The sequence below is a fragment of the Petromyzon marinus genome, chromosome 75 (genome assembly GCF_048934315.1).
Source record: "Petromyzon marinus isolate PM22_M1 ecotype Great Lakes invasive population chromosome 75, UKy_Petmar_22M1.pri1.0, whole genome shotgun sequence".
Lineage (NCBI taxonomy): Eukaryota > Metazoa > Chordata > Hyperoartia > Petromyzontiformes > Petromyzontidae > Petromyzon > Petromyzon marinus.
The window spans coordinates 7,259,678-7,282,363 of NC_133741.1; the positions used below are offsets into that span (position 1 = coordinate 7,259,678).

Consider the following 22,686-nt stretch of genomic DNA (forward strand, 5'->3'; position numbering starts at 1 on the left):
ACTACTACTACACTACTACTATACTACTACAACACTACTACCACTACTACACTACCACTACACTACTACTACCACTACACTACTACTACACTACTACTAGCACTATACTACCACTATACTACCACTACTACTACACTACTACTACTACCACTACTACTACACTACTACTACACTACTACCACTACTACTACACTACTACTACACTACTACTACTACACTACTACCACTACACTACTACCACTACACTACTACTACACTACGACTACCACTATACTACCACTACTACTACACTACTACTACACTACTACTACTACACTACTACCACTACACTACTACCACTACACTACTACTACACTACTACTAGCACTATACTACCACTATACTACCACTACTACTACACTACTACTACACTACTACTACACTACTACTACCACTATACTACCACTATACTACCACTAACACTACACTACTACTACACTACTACTACCACTATACTACCACTACTACTACACTACTACTACCACTATACTACCACTATACTACCACTACTACTACACTACTACTATCACTACTACTACACTACTACTACCACTATACTACCACTATACTACCACTACACTGCTCGCTAGGTACGGTCACAGCGGTGCTAGTACTATACTAGTACTATACTACTATACTACCACTATACTACCACTATACTACTACTACTACACTACTACTAGCACTATACTACCACTATACTACCACTACCACTATACTACCACTATACTACCACTAACACTACACTACTACTATACTACACTACTACTATACTACACTACTGCTATACTACACTAGCACTATACTAGCACTATACTACACTACTACACTACTACTACACTACTACTACACTGCTCGCTAGGTACGGTCACAGCAGCAGTAGCAGCACTACCACTAGTACTATACTACCACTATACTACCACTATACTACCACTACTACTACACTACTACTACACTACTACTACACTACTACTACTACACTACTACCACTACACTACTACCACTACACTACTACTACACTACTACTAGCACTATACTACCACTATACTACCACTACTACTACACTACTACTACACTACTACTACCACTATACTACCACTATACTACCACTAACACTACACTACTACTACACTACTACTAACACTATACTACCACTATACTACCACTACTACTACACTACTACTAACACTATACTACCACTACTACTACACTACTACTACACTAGTACTATACTACCACCACTGCTCGCTAGGTACACTACCACTACTACTACCACTACTACTACACTACTACTACCACTACTACTACACTACTATACTACTACTACTAGCACTACTACACTACTACTACACTACTACTACCACTACACTGCTCGCTAGGTACGGTCACAGCGGCGCTAGTACTATACTAGTACTATACTAGCACTATACTACACTACTACCACTACACTACCACTACACTACTACTACACTACTCACTAGGTACGGTCATAGCGGCGGCAGCAGCACTACCACTAGTACTATACTACCACTATACTACCACTACTACTACACTACTACTACACTACTACTACTACACTACTACCACTACACTACTACCACTACACTACTACTACTACAATACTACTATACTACACTACTACTACACTACTACTACATTACTACTACCACTACTACACTACTACTACACCACTACTACACTACTACTACACCACTACTACCACTACTACTACACTATTAGTACACCACTACTACACTACTACTACTACACTACTACTACTACACTACTACTGCTACACTACTACTACTAGCACTACTACACTACTACTACACTACTACCACTACTACCACTACTACTACACTACTACTACTAGCACTACTACACTACTACTACACTACCACTACTACTACTACACTACTACTAGCACTACTACTACACTACTACTACACTACTATCACTACTACCAGTACACTACTACTACACTACTACTACTATCACTACTACTACACTAATAATACTAGCACTACTACAACACTACTGCTACTACTACACTACTACCACTACTACTACCAATACATTACAACTACTACACTACTACTACCATTACTACTACTACACTACTACTACACTACTACTACTATACTACTACACTACTACTACTACACTACTACTACTATACTACTACACTACTACTACTACACTACTACTACTATACTACTACTACACTACTACTACGACACTACTACTACGGCCCTACTACTACACTACTTCTACCACTACTACTACACTACTACTACTACACTACTACTATACTACTACTACACTACTACTACGACACTACTACTATGGCACTACTACTACACTACTACTACACTCGTACTATGACACTACTACCACTACTACACTACTACAACTACACTACTACCACTACTACTACACTACTACTACACTACTACCACTACACTACTACTACACTACTACCACTACACTACTACTACACTACTACGGCTACCACTACTGCTACCGCTACTACTACTACACTACTACTTCTACACTACTACTACGACACTACTACTACACTACTACCACTACACTACCACTACACTACTACTACTACACTACTACTATACTACTACAACACTACTACCACTACTACACTACCACTACACTACTACTACCACTACACTACTACTACACTACTACTAGCACTATACTACCACTATACTACCACTACTACTACACTACTACTACTACCACTACTACTACACTACTACCACTACACTACTACTACTACACTACTACTACACTACTACCACTACTACTACACTACTACTACACTACTACTACTACACTACTACCACTACACTACTACCACTACACTACTACTACACTACTACTACCACTATACTACCACTACTACTACACTACTACTACACTACTACTACTACACTACTACCACTACACTACTACCACTACACTACTACTACACTACTACTAGCACTATACTACCACTATACTACCACTACTACTACACTACTACTACACTACTACACTACTACTACCACTATACTACCACTATACTACCACTAACACTACACTACTACTACACTACTACTACCACTATACTACCACTACTACTACACTACTACTACCACTATACTACCACTATACTACACTACTACTATCACTACTACTACACTACTACTACCACTATACTACCACTATACTACCACTACACTGCTCGCTAGGTACGGTCACAGCGGTGCTAGTACTATACTAGTACTATACTACTATACTACCACTATACTACCACTATACTACTACTACTACACTACTACTAGCACTATACTACCACTATACTACCACTATACTACCACTACCACTATACTACCACTATACTACCACTAACACTACACTACTACTATACTACACTACTACTATACTACACTACTGCTATACTACACTAGCACTATACTAGCACTATACTACACTACTACACTACTACTACACTACTACTACACTGCTCGCTAGGTACGGTCACAGCAGCAGTAGCAGCACTACCACTAGTACTATACTACCACTATACTACCACTACTACTACACTACTACTACACTACTACTACTACACTACTACCACTACACTACTACCACTACACTTCTACTACACTACTACTAGCACTATACTACCACTATACTACCACTACTACTACACTACTACTACCACTATACTACCACTATACTACCACTAACACTACACTACTACTACACTACTACTAACACTATACTACCACTACTACTACACTACTACTAACACTATACTACCACTACTACTACACTACTACTACACTAGTACTATACTACCACCACTGCTCGCTAGGTACACTACCACTACTACTACCACTACTACTACACTACTACTACCACTACTACTACACTACTATACTACTACTACTAGCACTACTACACTACTACTACACTACTACTACCACTACACTGCTCGCTAGGTACGGTCACAGCGGCGCTAGTACTATACTAGTACTATACTAGCACTATACTACACTACTACCACTACACTACCACTACACTACTACTACACTACTCACTAGGTACGGTCATAGCGGCGGCAGCAGCACTACCACTAGTACTATACTACCACTATACTACCACTACTACTACACTACTACTACACTACTACTACACTACTACTACTACACTACTACCACTACACTACTACCACTACACTACTACTACTACAATACTACTATACTACACTACTACTACACTACTACTACATTACTACTACCACTACTACACTACTACTACACCACTACTACACTACTACTACACCACTACTACCACTACTACTACACTATTAGTACACCACTACGACACTACTACTACTACACTACTACTACTACACTACTACTGCTACACTACTACTACTAGCACTACTACACTACTACCACTACTACCACTACTACTACACTACTACTACTAGCACTACTACACTACTACTACACTACCACTACTACTACTACACTACTACTAGCACTACTACTACACTACTACTACACTAATAATACTAGCACTACTACAACACTACTGCTACTACTACACTACTACCACTACTACTACCAATACATTACAACTACTACACTACTACTACCATTACTACTACTACACTACTACTACACTACTACTACTATACTACTACACTACTACTACTACACTACTACTACTATACTACTACACTACTACTACTACTACACTACTACTACTATACTACTACTACACTACTACTACGACACTACTACTACGGCCCTACTACTACACTACTTCTACCACTACTACTACACTACTACTACTACACTACTACTATACTACTACTACACTACTACTACGACACTACTACTATGGCACTACTACTACACTACTACTACACTCGTACTATGACACTACTACCACTACTACACTACTACAACTACACTACTACCACTACTACTACACTACTACTACACTACTACCACTACACTACTACTACACTACTACCACTACACTACTACTACACTACTACGGCTACCACTACTGCTACCGCTACTACTACTACACTACTACTTCTACACTACTACTACGACACTACTACTACACTACTACCACTACACTACCACTACACTACTACTACTACACTACTACTATACTACTACAACACTACTACCACTACTACACTACCACTACACTACTACTACCACTACACTACTACTACACTACTACTAGCACTATACTACCACTATACTACCACTACTACTACACTACTACTACTACCACTACTACTACACTACTACCACTACACTACTACTACTACACTACTACTACACTACTACCACTACTACTACACTACTACTACTACACTACTACCACTACACTACTACCACTACACTACTACTACACTACTACTACCACTATACTACCACTACTACTACACTACTACTACACTACTACTACTACACTACTACCACTACACTACTACCACTACACTACTACTACACTACTACTAGCACTATACTACCACTATACTACCACTACTACTACACTACTACTACACTACTACTACACTACTACTACCACTATACTACCACTATACTACCACTAACACTACACTACTACTACACTACTACTACCACTATACTACCACTACTACTACACTACTACTACCACTATACTACCACTATACTACCACTACTACTACACTACTACTATCACTACTACTACACTACTACTACCACTATACTACCACTATACTACCACTACACTGCTCGCTAGGTACGGTCACAGCGGTGCTAGTACTATACTAGTACTATACTACTATACTACCACTATACTACCACTATACTACTACTACTACACTACTACTAGCACTATACTAGCACTATACTACCACTATACTACCACTACCACTATACTACCACTATACTACCACTAACACTACACTACTACTATACTACACTACTACTATACTACACTACTGCTATACTACACTAGCACTATACTAGCACTATACTACACTACTACACTACTACTACACTACTACTACACTGCTCGCTAGGTACGGTCACAGCAGCAGTAGCAGCACTACCACTAGTACTATACTACCACTATACTACCACTATACTACCACTACTACTACACTACTACTACACTACTACTACTACACTACTACCACTACACTACTACCACTACACTACTACTACACTACTACTAGCACTATACTACCACTATACTACCACTACTACTACACTACTACTACACTACTACTACCACTATACTACCACTATACTACCACTAACACTACACTACTACTACACTACTACTAACACTATACTACCACTATACTACCACTACTACTACACTACTACTAACACTATACTACCACTACTACTACACTAGTACTATACTACCACCACTGCTCGCTAGGTACACTACCACTACTACTACCACTACTACTACACTACTACTACCACTACTACTACACTACTATACTACTACTACTAGCACTACTACACTACTACTACACTACTACTACCACTACACTGCTCGCTAGGTACGGTCACAGCGGCGCTAGTACTATACTAGTACTATACTAGCACTATACTACACTACTACCACTACACTACCACTACACTACTACTACACTACTCACTAGGTACGGTCATAGCGGCGGCAGCAGCACTACCACTAGTACTATACTACCACTATACTACCACTACTACTACACTACTACTACACTACTACTACTACACTACTACCACTACACTACTACCACTACACTACTACTACTACAATACTACTATACTACACTACTACTACACTACTACTACATTACTACTACCACTACTACACTACTACTACACCACTACTACACTACTACTACACCACTACTACCACTACTACTACACTATTAGTACACCACTACTACACTACTACTACTACACTACTACTACTACACTACTACTGCTACACTACTACTACTAGCACTACTACACTACTACTACACTACTACCACTACTACTACACTATTAGTACACCACTACTACACTACTACTACTACACTACTACTACTACACTACTACTACTACACTACTACTACTAGCACTACTACACTACTACTACACTACCACTACTACTACTACACTACTACTAGCACTACTACTACACTACTACTACACTACTACTACACTACCACTATACTACCACTATACTACCACTAACACTACACTACTACTATACTACACTACTACTATACTACACTACTGCTATACTACACTAGCACTATACTAGCACTATACTACACTACTACACTACTACTACACTACTACTACACTGCTCGCTAGGTACGGTCACAGCAGCAGTAGCAGCACTACCACTAGTACTATACTACCACTATACTACCACTATACTACCACTACTACTACACTACTACTACACTACTACTACACTACTACTACTACACTACTACCACTACACTACTACCACTACACTACTACTACACTACTACTAGCACTATACTACCACTATACTACCACTACTACTACACTACTACTACACTACTACTACCACTATACTACCACTATACTACCACTAACACTACACTACTACTACACTACTACTAACACTATACTACCACTATACTACCACTACTACTACACTACTACTAACACTATACTACCACTACTACTACACTACTACTACACTAGTACTATACTACCACCACTGCTCGCTAGGTACACTACCACTACTACTACCACTACTACTACACTACTACTACCACTACTACTACACTACTATACTACTACTACTAGCACTACTACACTACTACTACACTACTACTACCACTACACTGCTCGCTAGGTACGGTCACAGCGGCGCTAGTACTATACTAGTACTATACTAGCACTATACTACACTACTACCACTACACTACCACTACACTACTACTACACTACTCACTAGGTACGGTCATAGCGGCGGCAGCAGCACTACCACTAGTACTATACTACCACTATACTACCACTACTACTACACTACTACTACACTACTACTACTACACTACTACCACTACACTACTACCACTACACTACTACTACTACAATACTACTATACTACACTACTACTACACTACTACTACATTACTACTACCACTACTACACTACTACTACACCACTACTACACTACTACTACACCACTACTACCACTACTACTACACTATTAGTACACCACTACTACACTACTACTACTACACTACTACTACTACACTACTACTGCTACACTACTACTACTAGCACTACTACACTACTACTACACTACTACCACTACTACCACTACTACTACACTACTACTACTAGCACTACTACACTACTACTACACTACCACTACTACTACTACACTACTACTAGCACTACTACTACACTACTACTACACTACTATCACTACTACCAGTACACTACTACTACACTACTACTACTATCACTACTACTACACTAATAATACTAGCACTACTACAACACTACTGCTACTACTACACTACTACCACTACTACTACCAATACATTACAACTACTACACTACTACTACCATTACTACTACTACACTACTACTACACTACTACTACTATACTACTACACTACTACTACTACACTACTACTACTATACTACTACACTACTACTACGACACTACTACTACGGCCCTACTACTACACTACTTCTACCACTACTACTACACTACTACTACTACACTACTACTACTACTATACTACTACTACACTACTACTACGACACTACTACTATGGCACTACTACTACACTACTACTACACTCGTACTATGACACTACTACCACTACTACACTACTACAACTACACTACTACCACTACTACTACACTACTACTACACTACTACCACTACACTACTACTACACTACTACCACTACACTACTACTACACTACTACGGCTACCACTACTGCTACCGCTACTACTACTACACTACTACACTACTACTTCTACACTACTACTACGACACTACTACTACACTACTACCACTACACTACCACTACACTACTACTACTACACTACTACTATACTACTACAACACTACTACCACTACTACACTACCACTACACTACTACTACCACTACACTACTACTACACTACTACTACACTACTACCACTACTACTACTATACTACTACACTACTACTACGACACTACTACTACACTACTACTACACTACCACTACTACTACTATACTACTACACTACTACTACGACACTACTACTACACTACTACCACTACACTACTACTACTACCACTACACTACTACTACACTACTATACTACTACTGCTACCACTACTGCTACCACTACTACTACTACCACTACTACACTACTACTACACTACTACCACTACTACACTGCTACACTGCTACTACTACACTACTACTAATACACTACTACTACACTACTACTACTACACTACTACTACTACACTACCACTACTACTACACTACTACTACACCACTACTACACTACTACTACTACACTACTACTACACTACTACTACTACACTACTACTACTACACTACCACTACTACACTACCACTACTACTACACTACTACTACACTACTACTACTACACTACTACTACACTACTACTACTACATTACTACTACTACACTACTACCACTACTACACTACTACTACTACACTACTACCACTACTACACTACACTACTGCATTACTACCACTACACTACTACTACACTACTACCACTACTACTACACTACTACTACACTACTACCACTGCTACTACTACACCACTACTACTACACTACTACTACCACTACACTACTACTACACTACTAGTTCTACACTACTACTACACTACGAGTTTTACACTACTACTACACTACTACTACTACACTACTACTACGACACTGCTACCACTACTACACTACTACCACTACTACTACCACTACACTACTACTACTATGCTACTACTGCTACCACTACTACTACACTACTACTACTACACTATTACTGCTACACTACTACACTACTACTATACTACTACTACACTACTACTACTACACTACTACTACTACACTACTACTATAATACTACTACACTACTACTACACTACTACTACTATACTACTACTATACTACTACTACACTACTACTATACTACTGCTACACTACTACTACTATACTACTACACTACTACTACACTACTACTACACTACTTCTACTACACTACTACTACTACACTACTACTACTACACTACTATACTACTACTACACTACTACTACTACACTACTACTACTACTACACTACTACTACACTACTACACTACTATACTACTACTACACTACTACTACTACACTACTACTACTACACTACTACTACTACACTACTACTACTACACTACTACTATACTACTACTACACTACTACTACACTACTACTATACTACTACTACACTACTACTACTACTACACTACTACTACTACACTACTACACTACTACTACACTACTAATACTACACTACTTCTACTACACTACTACTACTACACTACTACTACACTACTACTACTACACTACTATACTACTACTACACTACTACTACTACACTACTACTATACTACTACTACACTACTACTATACTACTACTACACTACTACTACTACACTACTACACTACTACTACTACACCACTACTATACTACTACTACACTACTACTACTACACTACTACTACTACACTACTACTACTAAACTACTACTACTACACTACTACACTGCTACTATACTACTACTACACGACTACTACTACACTACTACTATACTACTACTACACTACTACTACACTACTACTACACTACTACTACTACACTACTATACTACTACTACACTACTACTACTATACTACTACACTACTACTACTACACTACTACTACACTACTTCTACTACTATACTACTACTACACTACTACTACTATACTACACTACTACTACACTACTACTACACTACTACACTACTACTACTACACTACTACTACTACACTACTACTATACTACTACTACACTACTACTACACTACTACTACTACACTACTACTATACTACTACTACCCTACTACTACACTACTACTACTACACTACTACTATACTACTACTACACTTCTACTATACTACTACTACACTACTACTATACTACTACTACACTACTACTATACTACTACTACACTACTACTACTATACTACTACTACACTACTACTACACTACTACTATACTACTACTATACTACTACTACACTACTACTACTGTACTACTACACTACTACTACTATACTACTACTACACTACTACCACTACTACTACTGCCAGCACTGTAGTGCCATGGCGCATGTCACCGTCACACTCACACACACACACGCTCACACACACACACGCTCACACACACACGCTCACACACACACGCTCACACGCTCACACACACACGCTCACACACACACGCTCACACACACACACTCACACACACACACTCACACACATGCTCACACACACGCTCACACACTCACGCTCACACACTCACGCTCACACACACACGCTCACACTCACACACACTCACACACACATGCTCACACTCACGCACACACTCACGCACACACTCACGCACACACTCACGCTCACACACACACTCACACACACTCACACACACTCACACCCACACACACACACACGCTCACACGCTCACAACAACAACAACAACAACCGCCATTCGCCACTAAGTGGCGGTGACGTCACCACGACGCTTGTGCCAGGCTATGTGCACCCTGAGGCCACGTGAAGTGTCGAACGCCCGCTGGCAGGAGGTCACGGGGCAGACCCAGGTGCCACGGGTCGACTGACTGAGATGACTGGCTGATGCACCACCTGTGCCCCCTACTGTGCCAACCTGCTGTGCTTTAGCCACCCGGCGCTCCGCTCGCTGTTGTGAGCGTCGCTCCTCCGCCCTCCGTTGTTGGAGGGCGACTGCCTCCAACTGCCCAGTAGCGTCCTTCACGAGCCTCCTCCACAGAGGCCGATCTTAACACCGCTGGTACCGGTCATCGGCAAGTCCACTCAGCTCCACGTCCTCCTGTACCACATCACTCCATCTCTTCTCTAGCCCGTGCCGCGCCCGTTTAGCCCCCTCGATCCGGCCGAACAAAAGCTGTTTCAGCATGCGGTGGCTGGGCATGCGGGCTACATGACCCAGCCATCGCAGCCTTGCCTGCCGGAGGAGCTCACCGATGGGACCCTGCCCAGATCTTTCAAGGATTTGTGAGCTCCTCACACAATCCAGCCTGGTTAAACCCAGGATGGATCGTAGGCAGGCCAGCCTAAATGTTTCTAACCGGCGAAGATGTTCCATTAGGGGGGTCCACGTTTCGCAAGCGTAGAGAAGGGAGGGAATGACCGTGGCCAAGAAGACCTGAAGCTTAGTGCGGAGCCATAGACCAGGTAGCTTCCACACAGCATTACGCAACCGATGAAAATATATTGCCGCTCGACTGATTCGGAGTAAAACCTCTGCTGGTAAATTGGAGCCGGTCATAAGCACACTGCCCAGGTATGGGAACCTCTCCACTCTCTCCACAACTGCCCATCACCGATTGGGAGTTGTGGGGGTGGAGTGTCCGATGGTACAAAATATCCAGGCAGGTGCTTAGTTTTGGTGGGGCTGATGGTAAGGCCCCACCTCTTAGTGGCACGCTCCAGTCTCAGCAGCAGCGTCTCCAACTCCTCCTCTGACTGAGCAGCTATTACCAAATCATCGGCATACATAACGTGGTTGAGCAATAGGGAGCCATCCCTTGACCGCACCCAGGCATCAATCAGCCTCCCATTATATCTGTACCAAATGGAGATTCCCCTGGTACATCTATTGAAGGCTTCATGAACTACGTGGTCAAAATAGATGTTAAATAATGTGGGAGCCAGAGGACATCCCTTTCACACCCCAAGGTGTACAGGGAATGGCTCTGACTCCCGGCCACATAGTTTTACCCGGGCCCGCTCACCATCATGAAGGTCCTTAATGATCGTGAGCAGAGGGTCAGGTACTCCAAAAGCACGAAGAACAACCCAGAGCCCAGGCCTACTGATGGTATCATAGGCCTTGACCAGGTCAATAAAGCAGAGATGTAGGTCTTGCTGGAATTCCCTACACCTCTGCTGTAGCAGATGGACAGAAAATATGGCATCTGTGCAGGACCGCTCTTTCCTGAAACCGCATTGGGGCTCCGCAAGCCTCTCCTCAGCGTGAGATGCCCCTGTAGTTGTTACAGTCTGTGCGGTCCCCCTTCCTAAAGAGTGGGACCACCAGGGCATCCTTCCAATCCTGCGGAACCCGTCCAGTGGTCCAGACTGTTGTTATGATGTCATACAGGGCAGTCTGTGCACAAACGCCACCTTCCCTCAGCATTTTGCTTGGGAGATCATCTCTGCCCGCTGCCTTTCCTTGTCTCAGTACTTCCTCAACAGATGGCACCTCAGCCAGCCACTCACAGGGGGTGACTTCTTCTTACAATATTTGAGGCACCGCAGCCTCAGCAGGGTCATCCTCACTTTGTTCCACGATGTTTTCCTGGCTGAGGGATTTTCCCTCCCCCAGGACCTCACAGAAATGCTCAGCAAATCTGCAAACGTGTTCCTGGGGGTCGGAGATTGGATCACCGTTTTTTCCCCTAATGATGCTAATAGGTGTGGCGCTGCAGGTTACTTTTTTGATGGAGTTAAATAGAGATTTGTGATCGTGGGCCACTGAGGCAGACTCCATCTCCTCAGCAACCCGCGTCCGGCAAAAACAACCCCCTACCTCCTCGCGGTGCCGGACGGGCAACTCTGTCGTGGACAGTGCTGTGGGGGGAGGGCCAATTCCGATTGGCTCCTCCCCTCATGGCGTCTGTGTCCACCACAGTGGCTAAATGGGGGCTCTGGACGGGTGCGAGGGGCTGGTAACCCCTCCACCTTCAATTAATTACCACGAAACCACGAGTTAAACACGCACATACACGCTCACACACGCTCACACACATGCTCACACGCACACACACACACGCACGCACACTCACGCTCACACACACGCTAACACACACACACCCTCACACATGCTCACGCACACACACGCTCACACACGCTCACACACACTCACGCACACTCACACGCTCGCACACGCTCACACTCACACATGCTCACTCACTCACACACACGCTCACTCACACACACGCTCACTCACACACACACTCACACACACGCTCACACGCTCACACACGCTCACACGCTCACACACACGCTCACACACGCTCACACACGCTCACACACACACCCTCACACATGCTCACGCACACACACGCTCACACACACTCACACGCACGCATACTCACACGCTCACACACGCTCACACACCCTCACACACACACACGCACGCACACTCACACGCTCGCACACGCTCACACACGCTCGCACACGCTCACACGCTCACTCACACACACGCTCACTCACACTCACACACACGCTCACTCACACACACACTCACACACACGCTCACACTCACACACACGCTCACACTCACACTCACACACACGCTAACACACACACGCTCACACACACGCTCACTCACACACTCACACACACGCTCACTCACACTCACACACACGCTCACTCACACACACACTCACACACACGCTCACACTCACACACACGCTCACACTCACACTCACACACACGCTCACACACACACTCACACACACGCTCACACGCACACACACGCTCACACTCACACACGCTCACACTCACACACACGCTCACTCACACACACGCTCACACTCACACACGCTCACTCACACACACACTCACACACACGCTCACACTCACACACACGCTCACTCACACACTCACACACACGCTCACTCACACACACTCACACGCTCACACTCACACACGCTCACTCACACACACGCTCACACACACGCTCACACTCACACACACGCTCACTCACACACTCACACGCACACTCACTCACACACACTCACACGCTCACACTCACACACGCTCACTCACACACACGCTCACACACACGCTCACACTCACACACACGCTCACTCACACACTCACACACACGCTCACTCACACACACTCACACGCTCACACTCACACACACGCTCACTCACACACACGCTCACTCACACACACACTCACACACACGCTCACACTCACACACACGCTCACGCTCACACTCACACACACGCTCACTCACACACACGCTCACTCACACACACTCACACGCTCACTCACACACACGCTCACTCACACACTCACACACACGCTCACTCACACACACGCTCACTCACACACACACTCACTCACACACACACTCACACACACGCTAACACACACACGCTCACTCACACTCACACACACACGCTCACGCACACACACACGCTCACACACGCACGCTCACTCACACACTCACACACACGCTCACACACGCACGCTCACTCACACACTCACACACACACTTACACACGCACGCGTCACCCCCCCCCTCCTCCCCCTCCCTCTCCCTCCCCAGGGGGTATAGGAGTGATGTGCGCCCTGTCGGAGGAGGGCCGCAGCCTCGCCGTGCAGGTGTCCAACATCCTGGGCATGGACGTGTGCGGCATCGACCTGCTGGTGCGCGCCGATGGCTCCTACTGCGTGTGCGAGGCCAACGCCAACGTGGGCTTCATCGCCTTCGACCGCGCCTGCGGCCTCGACGTGGCGGGCCTCATCGCCGACTACGCCCTGTCGCTCGCTCCGCTCGGCGGCGGCGACGGTGACGGTGACGGTGACGCGGCCGCCGCGGTCGCCGCCGGCGGTGGCAAAGCCGAGGCCGCCGGCGTCGGCGTCGGGGGTTCGTCGGTCGAGTCGCGCTGCTCCTCCACCTCCTCGTCCTCGTCCTCCTCCTCGTCCTCGTCCTCGTCATCATCATCGGACTCTTCCTCGGCCGCGACGGCCACCCTCACCGGAGCCGCCAACGGCGTGAAGGCCTCGGCCCTCGGCGGCAGCAATAACTCGTCGAGCGACGAGCAGGATCTGGTGGCGCTGGTCGGCAAGTTGGGGACCGCCGATGGCTACGGCGGCGTTACCGGCGGCGGCGTTACCGGCGTTACCGGCGTTACCGGCGGCGTTACCGGCGGAATCAATGGAAGTGGAATTACCTCATTCGGCGGCGTCGGCGTCGGCGTCACCGGCACCGGAGTGAACGGAGCGGCGGGCGTGCTGCTCCCTCCCTCCGTCATCGCCGTCAAGCTACAGTCGCCGATCGGCGTCGGCGGCGGCACCGACGGCACCGACGGCACCACCGGGGCGGCGGCGGCGGCGGCGGCGGCGTCGGCCGTGAACTTCAACATCAACGAGCTGCTGATCGCCAGCGACGTCAAGAGGCTCACCAAGGCGTGAGCTGACGCCGTGTGGGGGTGGGGGGAGGGGGGGGGGGAGCGTTGGGGCGTTGGGGCGGGGGGGGGGGGGGTTACTTTCATTCCCTCCTTTTCGAGTCATTCCCCGAGTCGTCTTTCATTCCCCCGTGTCTCTGTCGTTCCCCCCGTGTGTCTCATTCCCCCGTGTGTCTCATTCCCCCGTGTCTCTGTCGTTCCCCCCGTGTGTCTCGTTCCCCCGTGTCTCTGTCGTTCCCCCCGTGTGTCTCATTCCCCGACTCGTCTTTCATTCCCCCGTGTCTCTGTCGTTCCCCCCGTGTGTCTCATTCCCCGACTCGTCTCTCATTCCCCCGTGTGTCTCCCCCAAATGTGAAATTGAGCCTCATCCCATACAGAACCCTCAGGCCCCTTCCCATACAGAACCCTCAGGCCCCTTCCCATACAGAACCCTCAGGCCCCTTCCCATACAGAACCCAGACGCCCCGTCCCATACAGAACCCAGACGTCCCGTCCCATACTGAACCCAGACGCCCCGTCCCATACAGAACCCAGACGCCTCGTCCCATACAGAACCCAGACGCCCCGTCCCATACAGAACCCAGACGCCCCGTCCCATACAGAACCCAGACGCCCCGTCCCATACAGAACCCAGACGCCCCTTCCCATACAGAACCCAGACGCCCCTTCCCATACAGAACCCAGACGCCCCGTCCCATACAGAACCCTCAGGCCCCATCCCATACAGAACCCAGACGCCCCGTCCCATACAGAACCCTCACGCCCCGTCCCATACAGAACCCAGACGCCCCGTCCCATACAGAACCCAGATGCCCCGTCCCATACAGAACCCTCAGGCCCCATCCCATACAGAACCCAGACGCCCCGTCCCATACAGAACCCTGACGTCCCGTCCCATACAGAACCCAGACGCCCCGTCCCATACAGAACCCTCAGGCCCCATCCCATACAGAACCCAGACGCCCCGTCCCATACAGAACCCAGACGTCCCGTCCCATACAGAACCCAGACGCCCCGTCCCATACAGAACCCTCAGGCCCCATCCCATACAGAACCCAGACGCCCCGTCCCATACAGAACCCAGACATCCCGTCCCATACAGAACCCAGACGCCCCGTCCCATACAGAACCCTCAGGCCCCATCCCATACAGAACCCAGACGCCCCGTCCCATACAGAACCCAGACATCCCGTCCCATACAGAACCCAGACGCCCCGTCCCATACAGAACCCTCAGGCCCCATCCCATACAGAACCCAGACGCCCCGTCCCATACAGAACCCTCACGTCTCCTCATACCACACGGAACCCTGTTCCGGTTTTCAGGCCTTGGAGGCACAGGGTGGGGGGGGGGCCGGGGACACTCTGCCCCCCAACCACCCACCCACCCACACCCACCCCCACTGCGTCTCCAGTGCCCCCCACCCCCCACCCCCCTGCGTGTGCGTGCCGGGAGTTTGTTTCCACTGCCGCAAACCGGGGCCGTGCTGGGGCCGACCGGGAGCTCGGCACGGCTCGCATACACAAGTGGAACACGCAGGCAGAGAGAGAGTGAAGCTCGGCACGGCTCACATACACCAGTGGAACAAGCAGGCAGAGCCAGTGAAGCTCAGCACGGCTCACATACACCAGTGGAACAATCAGGCAGAGCCAGTGAAGCTCGGCACGGCTCGCATACACCAGTGGAACAAGCAGGCAGAGCCAGTGAAGCTCAGCACGGCTCACATACACCAGTGGAACAAGCAGGCAGGCAGAGAAAGAGTGAAGCTCAGCACGGCTCACATACACCAGTGGAATACGCAGGCAGAGAGAGTGAAGCTCAGCACGGCTCACATACACCAGTGGAACAATCAGGCAGAGCCAGTGAAGCTCGGCACGGCTCGCATACACCAGTGGAACAAGCAGGCTGAGCCAGTGAAGCTCGGCACGGCTCACATACACCAGTGGAACAAGCAGGCAGGCAGAGAGAGAGTGAAGCTCGGCACGGCTCACATACACCAGTGGAACAATCAGGCAGAGCCAGTGAAGCTCGGCACGGCTCACATACACCAGTGGAACAAGCAGGCAGGCAGAGAGAGAGTGAAGCTCAGCACGGCTCACATACACCAGTGGAATACGCAGGCAGAGAGAGTGAAGCTCAGCACGGCTCACATACACCAGTAGAACACGCAGGCAGAGAGAGAGTGAAGCTCAGCACGGCTCACATACACCAGTGGAACAAGCAGGCAGGCAGAGCCAGTGAAGCTCAGCACGGCTCACATACACCAGTGGAACACGCAGGCAGGCAGAGAGAGAGTGAAGCTCGGCACGGCTCACATACACCAGTGGAACAATCAGGCAGAGCCAGTGAAGCTCGGCACGGCTCACATACACCAGTGGAACACGCAGGCAGGCAGAGCCAGTGAAGCTCAGCACAGCTCACATACACCAGTGGAACAATCAGGCAGAGCCAGTGAAACTCGGCACGGCTCACATACACCAGTGGAACAAGCAGGCAGGCAGAGAGAGTGAAGCTCAGCACGGCTCACATACACCAGTGGAACAAGCAGGCAGAGCCAGTGAAGTTCAGCACGGCTCACATACACCAGTGGAACAATCAGGCAGAGAGAGTGAAGCTCGGCACGGCTCACATACACCAGTGGAACAATCAGGCAGGCAGAGCCAGTGAAGCTCAGCACGGCTCACATACACCAGTGGAACAATCAGGCAGAGCCAGTGAAGCTCGGCACGGCTCACATACACCAGTGGAACAAGCAGGCAGGCAGAGAGAGAGTGAAGCTCAGCACGGCTCACATACCCCAGTGGAATATGCAGGCAGAGAGAGTGAAGCTCAGCACGGCTCACATACACCAGTGGAACAAGCAGGCAGAGCCAGTGAAGCTCAGCACGGCTCACATACACCAGTAGAACACGCAGGCAGAGAGAGAGTGAAGCTCAGCACGGCTCACATACACCAGTGGAACAAGCAGGCAGGCAGAGCCAGTGAAGCTCAGCACGGCTCACATACACCAGTGGAACACGCAGGCAGGCAGAGAGAGAGTGAAGCTCGGCACGGCTCACATACACCAGTGGAACAATCAGGCAGAGCCAGTGAAGCTCGGCACGGCTCACATACACCAGTGGAACACGCAGGCAGGCAGAGCCAGTGAAGCTCAGCACAGCTCACATACACCAGTGGAACAATCAGGCAGAGCCAGTGAAACTCGGCACGGCTCACATACACCAGTGGAACAAGCAGGCAGGCAGAGAGAGTGAAGCTCAGCACGGCTCACATACACCAGTGGAACAAGCAGGCAGAGCCAGTGAAGTTCAGCACGGCTCACATACACCAGTGGAACACGCAGGCAGGCAGAGAGAGTGAAGCTCGGCACGGCTCACATACACCAGTGGAACAAGCAGTCAAAAGCGCGAGTGAAGCTCGGCACGGCTCACATACACCAGTGGAACAAGCAGGCAGAGCCAGTGCAGCTCAGCACGGCTCACATAGACCAGTGGAACAAGCAGTCAGAGCGAGTGAAGCTCAGCACGGCTCACATACACCAGTGGAACAAGCAGGCTGAGCCAGTGAAGCTTGGCACGGCTCACATACACCAGTGGAACAAGCAGGCTGAGCCAGTGAAGCTCGGCACGGCTCATATACACCAGTGGAACACGCAGGCAGGCAGATAGAGTGAAGCTCAGCACGGCTCACATACACCAGTGGAACACGCAGGCAGAGCCAGTGAAGCTCGGCACGGCTCACATACACCAGTGGAACAAGCAGTCAGAGCGCGAGTGAAGCTCGGCACGGCTCACATACACCAGTGGAACACGCAGGCAGAGCCAGTGAAGCTCGGCACGGCTCACATACACCAGTGGAACAAGCAGGCAGGCAGAGAGAGTGAAGCTCAGCACGGCTCACATACACCAGTGGAACACGCAGGCAGAGAGAGAGTGAAGCTCAGCACGGCTCACATACACCAGTGGAACACGCAGGCAGAGAGAGTGAAGCTCAGCACGGCTCACATACACCAGTGGAACACGCAGGCAGAGAGAGAGTGAAGCTCAGCACGGCTCACATACACCAGTGGAACACGCAGGCAGAGCCAGTGAAGCTCAGCACGGCTCACATACACCAGTGGAACACGCAGGCAGAGAGAGTGAAGCTCGGCACGGCTCACATACACCAGTGGAACAAGCAGGGGAAGGGGAGGGAAGGCACGCACGCTCGCACGCAGGGGGCAGGACCGATGGGTGGCTGGCCCGCGTATGAAGCCACGGCTTCAATAATAATAATAATAATCCTTTGTGCACGCAACGCACGCAAAATGCTCCAGCCCTTGCCACCACCACCACCACTGCATGCCCAGGGTGAGTGAGTGAGTGAGCGAGGAGTGAGTGAGCGAGGTGAGCGAGGAGCCGCCGGGTCTTGTAAAAACTACTAACCCCTGCCGGCGTTGGCGTGAGCCTCTCGGCCGGGGTGGGGGGGGGGGGGGGTGGAGAGTGGGGGAGAGTGGGGGTTTGTAAACGCACCGGGGGGCCTCTCTCAGGGCCCAGTCTCCCGTCAGGATGTGGAGGTGGACGACGAGGTGGAGGGGGGTGATGATGGCAGATTATCATACGGTGTACGCTGCTCCGGTCCACTCAGTTTGCACGCGATGTTGCTGATGGTGATGACGACTGTGGCTGGCTGGCTGGCTGGATAATGATGACGATGATGATGGAATAAAATCTGGAACCCGGCAGGGTGAAACACTGGTGCACTGTTGTCGTCGACCTTTTAACCCCCCCCAACCCCAGGGGCGTACACGGGGGGGGTGGCGATGTGGGCAGGGGTTGTGGGTTTGCCCCAACTCATGGCTGGTTCAACCGACGGGTTGGATAAACAGACGGTTGGATAAACTCGCACCTGGTTAGACCGACGGTTGGTTAAGCCGAGGTTTAAACTCGCACCTGGTTAGACCGACGGTTGGTTAAACCGAGGGTTAAACTCGCACCTGGTTAGACCGACGGTTGGTTAAGCCGAGGGTTAAACTCGCACCTGGTTAGACCGACGGTTGGTTAAACCGAGGTTTAAACTCGCACCTGGTTAGACCGACGGTTGGTTAAACCGAGGTTTAAACTCGCACCTGGTTAAACCGACGGTTGGTTAAGCCGAGGGATAAACTCGCACCTGGTTAGACCGACGGTTGGTTAAACCGAGGGTTAAACTCGCACCTGGTTAAATCGACGGTTAAGCCGAGGGTTAAACTCGCACCTGGTTAAACCGACGGTTTGTTAAACCGAGGGTTAAACTCGCACCTGGTTAGACCGACTGTTGGTTAAGCCGAGGGTTAAACTCGCACCTGGTTAAACCGACGGTTGGTTAAACCGAGGGTTAAACTCGCACCTGGTTAGACCGACGGTTGGTTAAACCGAGGGTTAAACTCGCACCTGGTTAAATCGACGGTTGGTTAAACCGAGGGTTAAACTCGCACCTGGTTAAACCGACGGTTGGTTAAACCGAGGGTTAAACTCGCACCTGGTTAAATCGACGGTTGGTTAAGCCGAGGGTTAAACTCGCACCTGGTTAAACCGACGGTTGGTTAAACCGAGGGTTAAACTCGCACCTGGTTAGACCGACTGTTGGTTAAACCGAGGGTTAAACTCGCACCTGGTTAAATTGACGGTTGGTTAAACCGAGGGTTAAACTCGCACCTGGTTAAACCGACGGTTGGTTAAACCGAGGGTTAAACTCGCACCTGGTTAAACCGACGGTTGGTTAAACCGAGGGTTAAACTCGCACCTGGTTAAACCGACGGTTAAACCGAGGATTAAACTCACACCTGGTTAAACCGAGGGTTAAACCGAGGGTTAAACTCGCACCTGGTTAAACCGACGGTTGGTTAAACCGAGGGTTAAACTCACACCTGGTTAAACCGACGGTTAAACCGAGGTTTAATCTCACACCTGGTTAGACCGATGGTTGGTTAAACCGAGGGTTAAACTCACACCTGGTTAGACCGACGGTTGGTTAAACCGAGGGTTAAACTCGCACCTGGTTAAACCGACGGTTGGTTAAACCGAGGGTTAAACTCGCACCTGGTTAGACCGACGGTTAAACAGAGGGTTAAACTTGCACCTGGTTAAACCGAGGGTTAAACTCA

At 48.1% G+C, this 22,686-nt stretch overlaps 2 protein-coding genes across 2 annotated transcripts in view; both read left to right on the plus strand.

Moving 5' to 3' along the window:
* LOC116937615 (beta-citrylglutamate synthase B-like) overlaps positions 1-21,298 on the plus strand; it is an 82,317-nt gene extending 61,019 nt beyond the window's left edge. Inside the window, exon 6 of the mRNA XM_076056410.1 lies at positions 15,701-21,298. Within this exon, the coding sequence (XP_075912525.1) occupies positions 15,701-16,569 (869 nt within the window). The 3' untranslated portion in view covers positions 16,570-21,298. The remainder of the gene's footprint in view (positions 1-15,700) is intronic.
* Positions 1-22,686, plus strand: part of LOC142907164 (uncharacterized) — a 198,912-nt gene that overhangs the window by 143,937 nt on the left and 32,289 nt on the right. The gene's annotated exons all lie outside the window — the stretch shown is intronic.